At 42.9% G+C, this 16,547-nt stretch overlaps 1 protein-coding gene across 1 annotated transcript in view; it reads left to right on the forward strand.

Annotated features, from left to right (window-relative positions):
* Positions 1–12,536, forward strand: part of LVRN (laeverin) — a 63,829-nt gene extending 51,293 nt beyond the window's left edge. The window contains exons 17-20 of the mRNA XM_050945641.1: positions 1,442–1,612; positions 3,017–3,157; positions 5,376–5,451; positions 10,626–12,536. Of these exons, the coding sequence (XP_050801598.1) occupies positions 1,442–1,612; positions 3,017–3,157; positions 5,376–5,451; positions 10,626–10,772 (535 nt within the window). The 3' untranslated portion in view covers positions 10,773–12,536. The remainder of the gene's footprint in view (positions 1–1,441; positions 1,613–3,016; positions 3,158–5,375; positions 5,452–10,625) is intronic.
* The last annotated feature ends 4,011 nt before the right edge of the window (positions 12,537–16,547 follow it).

Below are 16,547 nucleotides of genomic sequence, written 5' to 3' on the forward strand. Positions count from 1 at the left end.
TAGGCTGACAATGTCATTATCTTCCATAGTGACATCCCCACAGGCTTGAAAGAGGATATTGCTATGGAGAGCAACTGACTCCTGATCCCTTTCTGTCTAGGCACACTTCCTCCTGACCCCTGGAGCTCCAATCAAGTGGACTTGGGGAAATGGGTTTATAGGATCTGTGGAAAGAGCATGCTGTGGAGCCCCTGCTCCCCTCTTCCCACAGCCACCAGCCAATATCTTCCAGGTTTTTCTTTCTTTTACTCATGGGAGCAATATGGACCTAACCTATTCCCTGTGGCAGTGGAGAACTGAGTTGCATTGCAGATCTACAGAGCTGTGTGCTGCACATGTGTATAGTGCTCTAGATAGACTCCCCTCCCCCCTCCTGCATTTTCAGAATGGTTGAGGTGCAAAGTCATGGAGTTGTGTAAAACAAAATGATATAACTCTATCATGCCAGAACTAGGTTCCCTGCCCCATTGTTTCTCCTCAGTTATTTTCCTGTCCATGGTGTTCCTTTTTTCTGTTTTGCCCTATTCTTTTAGAACAAGGAAATGAAATTTAAAAAAGACTATGCTAGTTTTAATGGTAAGTAATTTAATACAGAGACATTAGGTAAATAGAATGTTCAGAGTCTTCTGTCAGTGGGCCCCTTCCTGCCATAGGGAATCAACCAAAAAATCCAGTTGATATAAAATGTTTGTAAAGAGCATAGAGATCCTCACATGTATGATATGTTATTATTTCAGTAGAATAGTTAATATTGCTAACACCAAAAAGATTTACCACCCTGTGCTGTTTTAGGGTTAGTGACACTTTTGACTGTTGCAGAAGAAACACAAACATTTTCACTCTGGTCTCAGCATGTAAAATGGTAGCAGTAGGTGAGCCCAAAGGTGTTTTGGATTTGGGTTTTTTTGCAAAATTCTTCATCACTTTGTAGGTACCACCCTCTGAAGTGTGGATAATGGGAGACAATCTGCTGCAAGGAGAGGGGACCATTCTCTTTCTTCATCTTGCATTCTCGAAACATATGACACTCTTCTTGAAATGGAAAGTGTTTTCTTATCACGTGCACTGCTGGGATAGGCCCTTCCAAAAGGCCTTTCTGAGATGGTGTTTTCATGCAAATGTCATCATATTAGGATGTGACATCACCATATTGTGATGTGACACAAGGGTGTTAATTACGTTGGCTAATATGAACTATTTGCCCAGCTATATTAAAAAAGCTATTCAGTTCACCTTGAAGCATCACTGTTGTGGTAATGCTTGAATAATAAATGTAAAAATGCAGTCCTCAAATCTAGTTGCTTTTCAGATTTTTGTTCTGTGCTTAGTGCTCTGTTGTGAGTATTTTAGATTGTGATTGGTGAACATAATATATAACTTTCTGCTGCTTGTTTTCATTTTATAGCAATATGGTGTCAACAACTATTATTCTATTTTACAGGATTCCCTTTACTATTAAAAGAACAATCTGTTGTTATGGTGTTGCAATGGGAAGTGATAAAGAATGGGACTTCGCATGGAAAATGTATAAGCATCATAATTCCACAGGAATAGATAAGGATATAATGCTCTTTGCCATGAGTTGCACCAGAGAGTCATGGTTGCTTTACAGGTGACTTTGATCAAATCATATTTTTAATGTATTTAACAGTAAATCACTAATTTCTTGGTTTTAAGGGCAAAAATAGATATTAATTCAATAATAAGTTATCCATTGTTTAAAGTGCAGTGCTACTCCTAAAAATGGCTTTATAAACATTGCATTATTGAGTCCATAATTACCATCATTATTATTTCTCAATGGAGTCAAAGAAAATCTGCTTAGTTTATAAGTAAAAATATAGTGAATCTGGATTCTGTGATCGTTTATGTCCACTTTGCACCACTGAGAAGCACAAGATAGACAGGCAAGCACAGCATCTCTCTCTTATTGGGGTAAACTCCACTGATACAAAGCTTGCAGAGGCAGCATAGCTGCCTACTCTGGCAGCCGCTCCTCTGGCATGGAGGGCATGTCAGGAGATGGAGAGAGTATGTTAAAGGTGAGGGTAGGAACAGAAAAGACATGATAGAGCAGAGCACTGCTATGCTGATGCTCCACTGTTCTGTGGTCATTTAAGGACCTTATGCCACTTTTGTAAGTTAGAGCTTGTCCTCACCAGCTCTAACCCGTTCCAGGAGCTTCCCCTGACTCCCTGATGACCCTCTCCTCCCTGTGCCTGAGAGAGTGAGACTCCAATGCATTTTGCCAAATGGCAGTCTGCAAAGTCACTTAGGAAGAGGAAAGTCAAAATGGGCTCATTCTGTCTCACAAAGAGTAAATATTCTGCAGTTAGAAATTAGTTAACAATCCTGTCTCTGGTGTGCAGCCAGAGAAAATTCAGGTGACCTGCGCCTGCCTTATGCACCTGTGCATGTGGCAGCTACCAGTGGAGAGCCTCTGAGAATGCAGCTTCTTTGGCAGTCATGTTGCTCTGGAGGGTAGGAAGCATTCCTTAGGCACTAGGGACTTAACAGAAATGCCACACATCTCCTGGGTATCTTGATGGGACAGGGGGGAGGGATAGCTCAGTGGTTTGAGTATTGGCCTGCTGAACCCAAGGTTGTGAGTTCAATCCTTGGTGGGAACAATTTGTGGATAGTCCTGCTTTGAGCAGGGGGTTGGACTAAATGATCTCTTAAAGTCCCTTCCAGCCCTAATAATCTATGATTCTATGAAGGGGCCTGCTATCTCTGAAGGAGGGCAGACACCAACCTTGCTCCTGACAGGATGAGTCCATTGTTTTTTTCTGTGGAAGGGATAATTTGCCCCTAACATTTTCTGAGGAGTGCAAAGATAAGGAAAATGAATATGTCCATACCCTGTGCAACACTTTTTCTGCATTGAGAATGTAAAGTTAGTAAGTAATGAAAGGTTAATATTTATATTAAACATGATACTCTAACAATACAGGCAGCTCAAAAGGTCAATGTTTGTATTCTAAATAATAATATTTTTATTCTATGTTTCCAACAGATATTTGCAGTACTCACTCAACAATTCATTACTGTCTTCTGATAATATATCCATAGTCATTTCAAATGTGGCAGCTACTGAGCTTGGCCAACGGATAGCATGGGAATTTGTAACAGAAAATTGGCTACTTTTAAATGAAAGGTATGGTAAGCAACCAAATTATGTCATTCATCTTTATTTCTGCAGTTGTTTCTCTGACTCTCTTCTCTACCTTAAGTTTGAGCTGTAGAGCCCAGTGGCAGATGTTCTACTCCAGAGGTGCCTGCATTTCCATGGTGGTCTAAGTGATTCCTACATAAAAAGGCTAGAATATCAGAAGGGCTCAGCTTTCATTAAGGCACCAAAATAAGTGGCTGGATTTTCAAAGAGCTCAGCAGAAGTATGTGTCCCCCCGTAAGTGTCTCAATGGGAGTTAAGGGATATTGACCCGCTTTAAAAAATCTGGGCCCTATTTTGGTGACTAAATGGGAGCTGAGCTTTTTGAAAATCTGGCCTCAACTGTAAGATGGTGAGTATTTAAAAATCTGACTCACAGTGCAACCTTATAAAGTGCTTTGTGGCGAAAACATTATAAACATGTGAGGTTTTTCTTATTGTTAAATAGCATGCAATCTGGTGTATTCCAGAGTTCTATATACTCCATACAACACAGATATTTAAATTGGAAGCACTGGAAGGTAGTTGGATCCTATAACTCATTGGTAAGAGTAGGAAAGGGTATGACCCGGATATTGTGGCAGGAGAATGGCTGGTCATCTAGGAGTGAGATGTTGGGGGCAGATAAAAAAGAAAGGATTAGTATGTATGTGGTATGATTCTGGAAGCAAGGAGAATGAACAGAGGAGGTTTGAAGAGTGGTCAGACATGGGGGAAAGGGTAAGTGGGCAGGAACACTCTTGGATCAGATTACATGGGAGGAATGGGGGGCATGTCAGGAGATGGAGGGAGTATATTGGGGGTGAGGGTGGGGACAGAAGAGACATGATAGAGCATAGCACTGCTATGCTGATACTCCATTGTTCTGCAGTCATTTAAGGACTTTATGCCACTTGTATAAGTTAGAGCTTGTCCTCACCAGCTGTAACCAGTTCCGGGAGCTTCCCCGGCTCCCTGATGGCCCTCCATCCAAACTTTCAGATGGAAAATGCTATTGCTCTTTAGTTTGATCCATCCTGAGTTTATCAAGGCTATCAATATAATGGTTTAAGACACACAGGCTTCCTGTGTATGAATATGAAACTTTCCAGTTCAGCCTCTTTACAGAGTAAAGCCTGGGACAAATTGTATGGCAAACATGCAGTCAGTTTTTATATAGTAAGAAAACGCATTCTTATTTGGAAATGTTAGATCATAGGGGAATCCTGTATGGCATAAAGCTGGGATAACTTCATCTACCCCATGTGCTCCTAGCCTCCCCAGCATAGGAGGTGGAACAACAGTGGGGTGGGATGTGGTTATATCATCTTGCACTCCTGCTAACCCTGGCTGACAGAATGGTCCCAGCAGGACCATTACTGTGGTATAACAGAGCAGCCATTTGATTTTGTGTGTGTGCAACATAACTTAGCCCCTAAAGATAACCCAGTTTAGGGCCAGTTGTGGCAGCTTTTGCCACCACAACCTGTCCCCTGGCAGAATTTGTGCCACTGTGGATCACTGCACAGTTATACTTATGTGAAACCTGCTGTGAATCTGGTCCATTACTTTCAAATGAAACCACTGCCAATAAGAAAACACTGAGATACCTGAAACTACATTTTAATCCTATCAGGCCAAATGATGAAGGGGCATAACTCCCGTTGAATTAAATGATTATTTAACCTGCTTACTCCAGGCCTGGATAGAGTCCCTAGTATCTTTTATATCACAATATGCCATGGCTCTGATTCAAGACATTGATATTTCTCTTCCTCCTGCAAACTCTTGCACCTGGTTATTTGCATGTGATTGACAATGGATGAGCATATTTCTCTAGTCTCTTCTAACCTGATTATGATTTTTAGCTGTGTAAAAATGGCAGAGTTTACCTGATTAGACAAGTCAGATGATTCCTGTCTATTTACTCTAGATTGACAGCAAATCTTTTACAGAAAAGAAAATTATTTGTAAACTGCACTCTGCATCCAGCATAGATATCTGCCTCACTAATTTAAACTCTGAGAATATTTCTTAAAATAAGGGGGGGGGGGGCAGGAGAGAACTCAGATTCCTAAATTTCAGTTTAGACAATAGTTTCAACATAATAATAGATTAGGCTTGGCGAATATGCTTGCAGAAGAGGAACGCAGGCTGATGGCATATTTACCAAGATATTATCAAAATGCTTCTCTTCCTGACTGATATTTCTATTACTTTATAGGCATAGGAATGGAATACTTCAGAAATTATTGGGAGTTATGGAAAACTTTGTCAATACAGACTTACAGATCCAAGAAGTAAGTTACTTATATGCCGTTCGATAAATAACTAATTTAAACCTTGCTGTCAATTTGTAAAGAGTTTTTTTAATTACATATTTATTAAAAAGAAAAGGAAAGCATGAAATGTATTGAATAAATATATGGAAACTCATTATGGTTTTTGTTGAAACATAGAGATAGGCGTGCAACCAGAATTTTCCTAATGTACCCAGCCCAAATCCCTCACTGCCTCTTCACCCAGACCTGTTTCTCCCTCCTGCACCTAGCTCTACACACAAACCCCTCCTACTGCCCCACACCCAGCCCTGTGCTTTCCCCCCATATTTCCATGCCCCAGCTCCAAGTTCTCTCCCTTGTACCCAGCCCCGTGCTCTTACTCAGTGAGGTACCATCCTCATCAGCAGGCAAACTGTCGTGGGAGCCCTTGTCCTCATTCTCTTCCTTCATATCAGCTTCTCAAGGAAGCACCAAAAGCACAGATCTAATCCTCTAACTTTCCTGGGAGTGTCCAGTGCCCCCTGCTCCACTTCTCCCTGGGGAATGGGGCTGCCTAATGCCCATAGGCACCAAAAGGACTGCAAAGATGGGAGAGCCAAGTAGGTGCACTGTGTCACAGAACAACTCAAATTTGGCCTGGCCACCCTTCAATCCTGATTGAGGGTGGGGACAGCAGGGCCAAATTTCCAACTCCAGTCAGGGTCCAAAGGCAAGCCTGGGTCCCCTAAGCCTCCTCCCACATTGCAGCTCTGCTCAGAGATCAGTGATTTTAAAAAGGTTACAACCATGTGTAACCCACACACCTCCTGGGTGTGGTGTTCTGTCCCATCTAGTGGCACTGAGACCACTTAGAGAGAGTTAAATGAGTCTACAGCCTTAGCTAACAGTCATTTGACTTTTAGCTCATGGGGTAGAGGCTCACGCACTAAGCTCCAGAAGTCCCAGGTTCAGTCCCACCTGCTGACGACCAGGGTCTGTCGATGTTAAAAATGCACAAGAAATAAACTTACAGATGTGCACCCAGAGTTTCACCCCTCCTCCCCCCATCAGAGGAATGCATGTGCAAATGGTAGTTAGTCACCACTGCATGAGTGAGTGTTTGCACAAATGATTGTGGCAGTCTCCCCTGGGTCCCTGTGGCAGTCTTCTTGCCCAACCCATTCCGCCTGGCTCCCAGTCTCCTTGTCCAACCAATCCCAACTTCTTCTCTCCAACTGCACTCCCATTCTCCTTGCTCCACCTCTCTTCCCTATCCCTGGCTCCCAACTCTAGCCTCTTGTCTCCCCCCTCCTAAGGTTTTAATCCCATTCAAACAACCCAACCAGACCTACCCTGCCTCTCCTCCCTCGGGCCCCCAGTCTCAGTTTCCTTGCCTTGCTTCTGCTCCCCTGCCCAGCTCCCAATCCCAGCCTCCCTGCCTAACCAATCTCCAGCTCCCAGTCTCATTGCCCAACCAATCACAGCATCCTCCCCTGAGCTCCCAGCCTCCCCACCCAACCTGTCCTTGCCTTTTCCAGCTCTTAGACCCAGTCCCTTTGTTCAACTACTTTCAGTCTCCCCACCAATTCCCAATCACAGTTTCTTTCCCTATTCCAGTCCCAGTCTCACCAGACTCCTTGTGCCAGTCTACTTCCATTCCTTCCTTGGGTCTAGCTTTTGTCCCCTGTGCATTTGGATCAGATGGCTTCCTGAGCCCAGCAGAGGGCCATTGATGCCAAAAGAGAGACAGGTTTCCTGCTCTCAGTTGTGGTGCCTGGCTATTAGAGGGAAAGGTTGGCTTGGCCCCTGTAGCCCTAGGCTGGAGCATGCTTATTAGCTCTGTGGGATGCCACATGAACCGTCTGGTTACAGGTAGGAGCTGTGAGAGGCTCGAGCAGGCACAATCTTTGGAGAGTTAACTGCTATAATCAAAGAAGTATCTACTGAGCATATGCCATCTGATTCCCTGCTGCCCCCAAAGGCTTATAATTTGGCTTTATCTGAGTGGATTTTCATGGGGACAGCAAAAGGCACATCTGTGACATAAAGATCACTCTGCCAAATTTCAAGTCTCTGTTCCAAAGCTTGAGGGCACTAGGACTGTTTTAAAAAAAAGGTTGTTAGAAATGTTTAACATGGGGAAAATAATGTATTTTTCCCTAGCCTCATTCTTTGAAACAGCTAAACAATTTTGGATGAAATTTTCCAAAAAATTCAGTCTGAGGCAGACTCAGAACATGGAAAATTTCAGCCTAAACTATTAAGGTTTTACCAACTTCTAAGCAACTGAAAGCAGGCACTGGGAACCTTTTTTAACAGGCGGAACTAGCAACCTCCCCTATAATGTATTTACATGTATACATAATATAATTTCACTGCAGAGGAATTTTAAAGTTGCAGTTAGCTTTTCAGTTAAAACAGAGTTTAAATTTTTTGTTAGGCATAAAAATAAATATTGATTGTAACAAAAATGACAGCATTTACTCCTAATCCTTGTCTACTGTAGGCTTCTCCTTCCCCTCCCGCCTGTGAAAATTTCCACCAATGCTAGCAGCTCAGTTGGTAGGAGCAACTCTGGGAACAATGGTGTTAGGGAGACCAGACACCAAGTGTGAAAAATCAGGACACCTTTTTTTTTTTTCAAGGTGTAGAGTTGCCTGTATTAAAAAAAAAGGCCCTAATATCAAAATGTCTGGTTACCCTAAATTGTGTAGTCAGGGCAATAGTAGCTGCTGATGTTTTTAACAACATGCTGTGTAGAGCTGCTGTGAACAGACTGAGATGACATGATGATTAAAATGTCAGTGCCTGCCAGAAGCCTAATCTAGGATTGTACGACCACTTTTACTGCCACCAGTGGAGCTGCTGTAATGGTGGGAAATTATTCCAGGGAAAAAGTCCTAGAGTGGACAAACTCATAAATATTGTATTTTCCAGAAATGTACAAGTAAAACCATTCAGGAAATTAGTAGTTCAAAGAAATTAAATTTGACTCCATCTTACATTCATGGCTGCAGACTAAAGCCTTTTCGGATCTTTCTAGCCTACAAATGCCTCTCCCCTCTCTCTTTTTTGCAACATTTCTACCACTGTTTAGGTAGATGTCCATAGATCTCGTGCATAGGCTAGTCTAAAAAATTAAAACCAGCCCAAGTTATAAATCATAGCTGTTTCTAGTTGTACCATGGGAGCTGGTGTCTAAAGCTGATGTCTAAAATGTTATACATCTGGATAGAGCTCCTTGCTCTGGCTTCTTTATGCTGAGAAGTGGTGCTGTGGTGTGAAGGGGACCCCCAGCATGCCTCCCAGCCCAGGTAGACAGACTTGCACTAGAGTGGCTAGAGGTAGCTAAAAATAGCAGTGTGGAGGTTGTGGCTTCAGTGGAGACCGAGCTAGCCACCCGAGCTCAGACCCAGAGGCTCCCTTGGAGGCTACCATATCTTAGGCCACATGTTCTCACAGCAAAATTTTTAGTGGCCTCAGAATGTGGCCACCAACTCTTGCTGGTGGCCGCTTTGACAATTTTTCCTAAAATACGTAATTAACTTTAGGAAAAACAAACAGATATGCACACAGCCATGTCCAAAGCATTGTAATTTATCTATGTAAGGGTTTTGTTTTTTCCAGACTCAATAATAAAAATAATGTACAGTTATTTATTCTTTACTGGACCTAACAGAATAGCAACACAAATAAGGTGCTTTGAATGTTTTTGTCTTTTTTTCTTATTTCTTTTGCTTTTTGGTTTTTTTTAAGACTTGCTAGCTGTAAGTAAGTCTGCTCTGAAAAGTGATATTTGTATGTTTGTTAATATCACTTTTCACAGCAGGCTTACTCAGCCCCTGCAAGCCCAGGGACAAAGTAAGCCCTGGATGGGGAGGTGGCTACAGAGGCAATGGGGGCCAGGGGCAATGGGGACTGGAGGAAGCAGCGGGGGCCAGAGATAATGGCGGGGGGTGAACTCAGGGCCAGAGCCCACCACCGTACAGCCAGGGAATGGAGCCCAAAGCCCCACACTCAGGGGACAGCACCTGGGGACAGAGCCCAAAGTCCTGTAGCTGGAGCCTGCTCTCTGCCACCCCAGGGCTGAAGCCCAACTCCACCACCCTTGGGAACATGGAGATCTCACTGACTGACTGCTCCTCCAGCTTGTGTGTCTCCAGAGTGGGGCAGGACCCAACCACTGCTGGTGGCCCCTAGGGAGGAGCCGCTGCTTTGCCCTCGCTCCACCTCCCAAATCACTGCCTAGGAGGCTGTGGCCGCAAGAAAAGCCCCTGGCGACCACATTTGAGAAACTGACTTAGGCCATGTCTTCCTTGCAACAAAAGTGTGTGGGGGGGTTTACAGCAGAATGACTAATGCTCTTTACTATCCCACTGTAAAATCCTAGTGGAGACAAGGCACTGACATTGTTACCATGAGGAGCTAGGCAAGGTCAGCATTATACCCTGGCCTCTGGTGGACTTCACCGAGTTTACCAAGTGGTAAGACTACAGCACCTTGTCTGTGCTAGGATTTTACAGCAGGATAGCTAACAGGCATTATTTATCCTGCAGTAAAGTCACACGTGTTTTGGTAAGCCTATAAGTTACACTGGGTGCCCCTCCAGCCCACAGACTTACCCAAGATCAGGAGGGCATAAAAGTGCTTTAAAGCCACCTTAACCCCCTTCCTCTGGGCTGTGTGTTCTATGCTGCGCTTCTAAGAGGCACAGCACAGACTCTTACCCCAGAACTCTGCTGTCTGTAACTATAGGTATGAACTATTTTGAAAGAGAAAAGAAGGTGCCAGGCCAGTGAAGCCTCAAAGATCTGCAGAAGCCAGAGTTCCTACTTTCATCTTTAAGGAGCTCAATTTTCTGCAGTGCTGGGCACTCCCACTCTGAAAATCATCCCCTTTAAGGTATCCCAATTTCTGACCCCCAAATCACTTGTCACTTTCGAACATTTAAGCCACAGTATAGGAGCTTTGCAGAGTAGGCACCTTCCTAAACTAAAGGTTTAAGTGTCACATTCTGGCTCCATTGATGTCAAATGCAAAACTCCCATTGATTTCAGTGAGATCAGGATTGCACCTTAAATGTAAATTTAAACCCTAAATGTAAAAAACAAGCTCTTATCTAGACAGTTAGTTCTGTCTAAGACATCTGTTGAAAGTGCACTCAATTTTTCCACTCAAAGTACTCTGTAGACTAACTTTATGTATTTTTTTAGTTGCAGCTTTTTTACAATACTACTCTGGACAAGGATCTACAGATTGCTACTACTGAAACACTGCAGTTTGCAAAGTTTGCAAATAAGGAAAGGAGAAAATTCATAGCCAGATTTACTGATTGGTTACGGAAAAATATAGATGACTGACTTCTGAAATCTGTTTCTCATATGTATTCTAATATATATTAGAATATAGCTTGCTAGCATTTTTATACTATTTTATGATTTAATAAAGAGATGAAGCACATGATTTATATTCAAAACCAAAGATTCTAACCACAAAGCCAGGCCGACCTCATTCACAGTGGAAGGATAAAATTCTACAGAAAACATGCAAGAAAACTATTTGCATATTGCATCTATCTTATTTCCATACAGGATGATGCTTGAGAGACTTATTCTTAAATAAAGTCAAGAAAAATCTGCAGAAACATTTTTTAAATAGCAGCAAAGAGTCCTGTGGCACCTTATAGACTGACAGATGTATTGGAGCATGAGCTTTCGTGGGTTAATACCCACTTCGTTGGATGCATAAATATGTCAGAACTTTGGAGGAATCAACCCTGTAATTAAAACACAGGACTGGAAGTTAGAAGACTTGGGCTTTATTCTCTGTTCCCCTGCTGGCTTGCTGTGTGATCTTTAGGCAAGTCACTTAATCATACTGAGCCTCAGTTTTTGTATTTGTGAAAAGGAAATGGGGACAATAATATGTAAGTTAGAGCAGCGTTAGGGAACTTTAACTCTTGAACATTTGTTTGTGAAGTGCTTCTTGATCCTCAGAGGAAAGGCGCTCCAGGAATCAAAAGCTTAAGTCTGTATACATTGAGTGCTTTTTCATCTACACTAAATTCCATTAGAAAATTTGTAGAAGTTTTACTTTCTTCCTGCCTATTACTAGGCTTAATGGAGATGACTGACAGCCAAATAAAACTCAGGCTATTAGTATTAAAGCATGTCTATTAGCTTTTGGTTGAAGTGTATTAGTTTGTGGGTTTGTTTATTTGCACAGTTAACAAATTATGAAAAAATGAAGTTGCACTACTACCCCTATAAACAGAGAAAGTAATATTACATTACCCTAGGGAAACCCAGTGAGGAAGTAACAGGCAGTGTTATAAAGGAAATAAAGAGCACAAACAGAGTAATATCCAGGATTTCAAAATCGGAGTTTTCAATGTGGAAAATCCTTTGTTGGGTTCCCAGTGCACATCCAAGGAAGCTGACAGCCACATCAATTTAAGGTATGTCTAAACTTGACGCTGGGGGTTGCGATTCCCAGCTTAGGAGACATATAGCTGTGGCAGCGCCCGCAGCAGGAAAGGCTAGCCACCCTGAGTATGTGCCTATGGTCTTGGATGGATACATGCTTGGGGCGGGTAGCCCCTCCCACTGCTCCTAAGGCTGTGGCTACACTCTATTTTTAGCACACAATAGTGCAAAGTATAATTAAAGCTGCCTTAAGGCAGTACTGGAGGATTCTGTCAGCACAGGGGATGTATATGCTGATATAGCCAGCTCTATGCTAGACATTCCTGGTCTCCCCAGCACCCATTCCAGGATGGGAAGGGTTTGGGAGCAGAATGCAATATGTTCCACTGTCCATGGATAGCAAAGGAGCTGCTCCCTGCTTGCATGACTTAGAGCTTCTTCATAGAGATGCAGGGACTGATTTGGTCGCCTGCAGGATTGGTGTGAGGTGGAAAAGTAATGGAATGACACCGAGGCTGCCCCCAGGTGGGCACCGCTCTACCCAATCTCACTGCAGGATTTATGTACTTAACTTTCAGCAACCAGCCTATCCAAACCACTGTCTTTCCCTGCTATTTGTAACCATTCTCCCCTTTTCTTGTTTACAGAAATGTCAGGTTTTTTACCAAATAAAAATATGCTAATAATTTAATCACCAATCTGTACATATTTACAAAAGCAATTGTAAATAAGAAAATATTTCAAAATCACTATTGATTAATTGTGTGCTTCTTTAATAACATACCGTTTGTGTCCTTACAGCAACAATATAGTGATTGATTTTCCTAGGGTTTATACCATATTGTACGTCTCTTTTCAAGCCTGAGACTAAATAGCAGGAAGAAAACACGGAATTACTTGGTTCTTACTGTTGGCAGCCACTCAAAGAAAAGGAAGGCGAATCTTTTACCTCTTGATATTGCTTCTTGCTGTGCTGAGACTAGATAGTTGAAAACATGTCTAAGAACGTATCCCTTTTCCAGGTAATTCTGTTTGAAATAACTGTAGAGGCAGAATAGCAGAGAGAGAATTAGTTAGATTTGTTCAAGGATTAAAATAACAACATGGTATCTCTAGTACTAGCCCTGCCCTTTCAGCCTGCTATGATAGGCAAAATCTTCTATGAGAGAAAGAGAGCCTCAATTACATTCCATTATGGACTCAGGCATGCTAAAATTGGACCAGAACTAAGACAATTGATTTAAAAATATAATTGTTTATAAACATTAGAGGCTGATCCACAGTTAATGTCAGATCTCTCTCATACTAGAGCTGTCAAGAAAAATGACTTCAGCCTGCTTGGTGTAAGTCTCTTTTGATGTTAGCTTGCCCTTAGTTTGCAGCAAGACAAGTCATCATGGAACTAATCTCTTTGGTCTCTTCCGGTCAAGAGAGAAGCAGCAATCAATATGTAAAAAGAAATTGGTATAAATTTCCTCTGTTATCTTTCTGAAGGCATGTCAATAACACATATATAGTTTGTAGTATTTATTATTTCCTCATTTATTACAGTTCTCATTTCAGTTCAGCTAAAGCCCAATTAATGTTAGGTGCATTAGAGAAAACAAAACAGATCACAATCAGTGTATCAATTCTCTTTATGGAAAAAGATATGTGTTATGATACATATGTTTTAGAATAGAAAAATAATGACCCATCACCACACTTTACATTCAATTTTCTGTGAGAATGAAGTCTACAAAACACATTTTACTGCATTCACCTATATGGAGGCTGTCTCTCTCTCAGAGTGCTTTTTTGCCAGGCCCAGCATGAAGAACTGAGTGCTCCTTGTACGCTGCAGCAGCAGCAATTAGTTAAGGGAGGTGGATGGGGAGGGAATGCCAAGCTTTGAGTGGCACAGGCAATTCATTGGCAAGCTGCCTTAGAGTAGGAAGTGGAGCTGGGTGAAAATTTCTGACCAAAGCTTTTTTTCCGGCAACAAATATAGATTGGTGACTCCAAAACATTTTGCAAATGTGTCAATTTTGCAGAATTGTTTCAGTAAAAAAAAAACAAAAAACAAAAAACCCAAAGCCAAAACAAACAAAAACCCTAAAAAAACCAAAATGTTTTGGTTCTCATTTTCTGAATGAAACATTTTAATTTTTCAGGTTGAAATGAATTTTCATTTTAAAATTTCCTTTAATTTTAGTTAATTTTTTTAAGCTTTTTAATTCAAAATCAAAAAGAAACATTTTGTTTCAAGTCAAATGAACTATTTTGTTTGATCCACAAAGTGATTTTTGCAAGTAAATATATATATATTAATTCACCATTTTTTTAACAAATGTTTATGGTTTAATGCAAAGTTATTTTATTTTTACTCAACTTTTTTTTTGAATTTTCAGCAAACCACACATCTCTACTAGGAAGTGCCAGGGAAGTAAGAGGTTGAGAGGGAGCCCAACCAGAATGTACTCTCTCGCACTGCTAGTGGCCCCCCCTCAGACTCAGTGGCCAACAGTAGTAGGGTGACAAGTAGGGGGGAGTGACTATGAAGAGTAAAGGCTCAGAACAGGAAAATAGATGATGCAGCCAGGGAAGAGAAGTGACTTGGAGAAGTTGCTGTTACTGCGTGGAGACTGTGGCTGGCTGGAGCATGGTGGAGGTGAAGGGAAGGGTGCTGACTGGCAGCTTGGTGCTGAAAGTGACTTTAGTGTGAAGTATTCAGGACTAGGAAATCATGGGGTTTGGCGAGAAAATCGCAGGGTGTATGTAGGTGTTGAGGTGCATATAGCTGTCAGTGTGTATGTGTGTGGGAGATGGATGAGGACGGGAGGTTGTAGATGGCAAGGTGTGAAGAGGAGAGGTTGTAGATAATGGGAATGAACAGAAAGGATAGGTGTTGGGTAGGAAAAGAGGTCAAGGACTTCAGCTGGCATAATAGCGTAGCTCCACTGAGAGAAGCACTTATAGGTGCTGGGCTGTGATGGGGGAGGTGGTAGGTGGTGGGCTGTGAGGACAAATCGTAGCTATCATGATGCAAGGTGTGAAATAAGGCTTGTCCTTGCCTCCCCATGTGCTCTTCACAGTTGTCCCAAACTCAGCTCTTTGCCCCAAGCACATTTCTCAGATTTACTACTATGCTGTCTTGCAAACATAGGTTACTGTGCTGCTACTTCCTTCTCAGTGTCTCCGGCAGCAGGGGACTGTCTCCGGAGAGCAGAGTCAGAGAAGGGCTGCTGTGGGTGTGCTAAAGGTGAAGTGGCCATGGGGGCAGGAAGGAGGAGCTGAGATCGGAAGTGAACAGCAGGTACTACGAGGAGAGAGATATGTGAGGCTCAGAAGAGAAGGTATATTAGGGGAGGGAGGGCAGAAGAGGGGCATGATGGGGGAGAAGCATGAGGAACCGGATGCGAGGGGAGACTGGGGAAGAAAGTGAGAGGAACTGCAGGAGAAAGTGAGGAGACCTAAGAGAATGGGAGGAGGAGAATGGGGAAAAGAAGGAGGAAGGAAGATGTGGTGTGGTGTACAAACCCCATACTAGGCACTAGCACTAGCTGGAGGAGGAGTTAAAAGGCAGGAGAACAGCTCACTTGGTGGTAAACCAGGAAAGAAAGCAGACCCTGTAACTCCAACAGAGGAGAGCTGAAGGAACAGCAGAATTTGTTACAACTGTCCAAAGGTCCTTCCTTGAGGGAAGGGAAGGGAAGTCCTGCTACAGAGAGAGTCTGATAGGGAAGCATTCCCCAATCTCTCTCATACGAATTCTGGGTTGTGTTAATTCCCTTTGTTTTGTTTGGACTACCCCAGTAGGGGAAAGCTCTAAGCCTGATCTGGCCCAAGAGGGAGGCCCACACCACAGGAGAAGGCAGTTGCCATCCTGAGAGAAAGGAAGCTCCCAGGTTGCACAGCTGCTGGAAGGCCCCTTTTGGTGAATGGACACTCTTCACACTATCTTACCCTTAGGACAATTGCAGGGAGGTGGTAGGAAGTGGCCCAGGGAGGGCAGCCTTAAGTGCCCCTGGCTGTCAGATCATTGATTGCCCTCAAAAGGCTCTGGGTTGGAGCCTGATGGAATGGGAGGGCCTGGGCTCCCCTACCAGCCACTGTCCCTGCCTTACTATGCATTCTACTATGCCAGGGGACCCAATTATAACACAGCGTTACAGGATCACCAGTCCCAAAGGTGCAAAATTCATGAGTCAGACCATGAACAGCATGAGATTTTCAAAAAAGGTTCCATGGTGTGTTTTGGTTTTTGATCTTTGAACCCCTGCTGCTTACCCCCAGTAATTGCATGGATCTTTCCCACATTTATAGAGGAAATTGATTCTGGCCCCTGCTTCAGGCGCTTGCACTGATGGCCTGGTGATGTGGAGCTTCCAGCTTCTTCCAAAACTCTAATCAATTAATTAATTCTGTATTTCCCCCCACATACACACACACCTGCCCATCCCCCCACCCAGCAATTAATTTGCACCTTTCCAGCCCCCAAGGTTGTAAGAGAAGGAATAAATTGTTGGCATCACAGTGTGAGTGGAGAGACTGTAGGTACTGGAGTGTGAAAAAGGTTATGAGTATCGTGCATGTGGAGGGGGCTGTAGGTATAGAGGGAGCAGGATGCTGTGTGGGGAAGGGGTTGTTTACAGCTGAAGGTTGGGGAAATTCAGCTTTTTACCACAGAAAGGAAGTAGGGAGTGTTATCTTTCTTTTTACTCTTCACAG

The sequence above is a fragment of the Gopherus flavomarginatus genome, chromosome 3 (assembly GCF_025201925.1).
Source record: "Gopherus flavomarginatus isolate rGopFla2 chromosome 3, rGopFla2.mat.asm, whole genome shotgun sequence".
Taxonomy (NCBI): domain Eukaryota; kingdom Metazoa; phylum Chordata; order Testudines; family Testudinidae; genus Gopherus; species Gopherus flavomarginatus.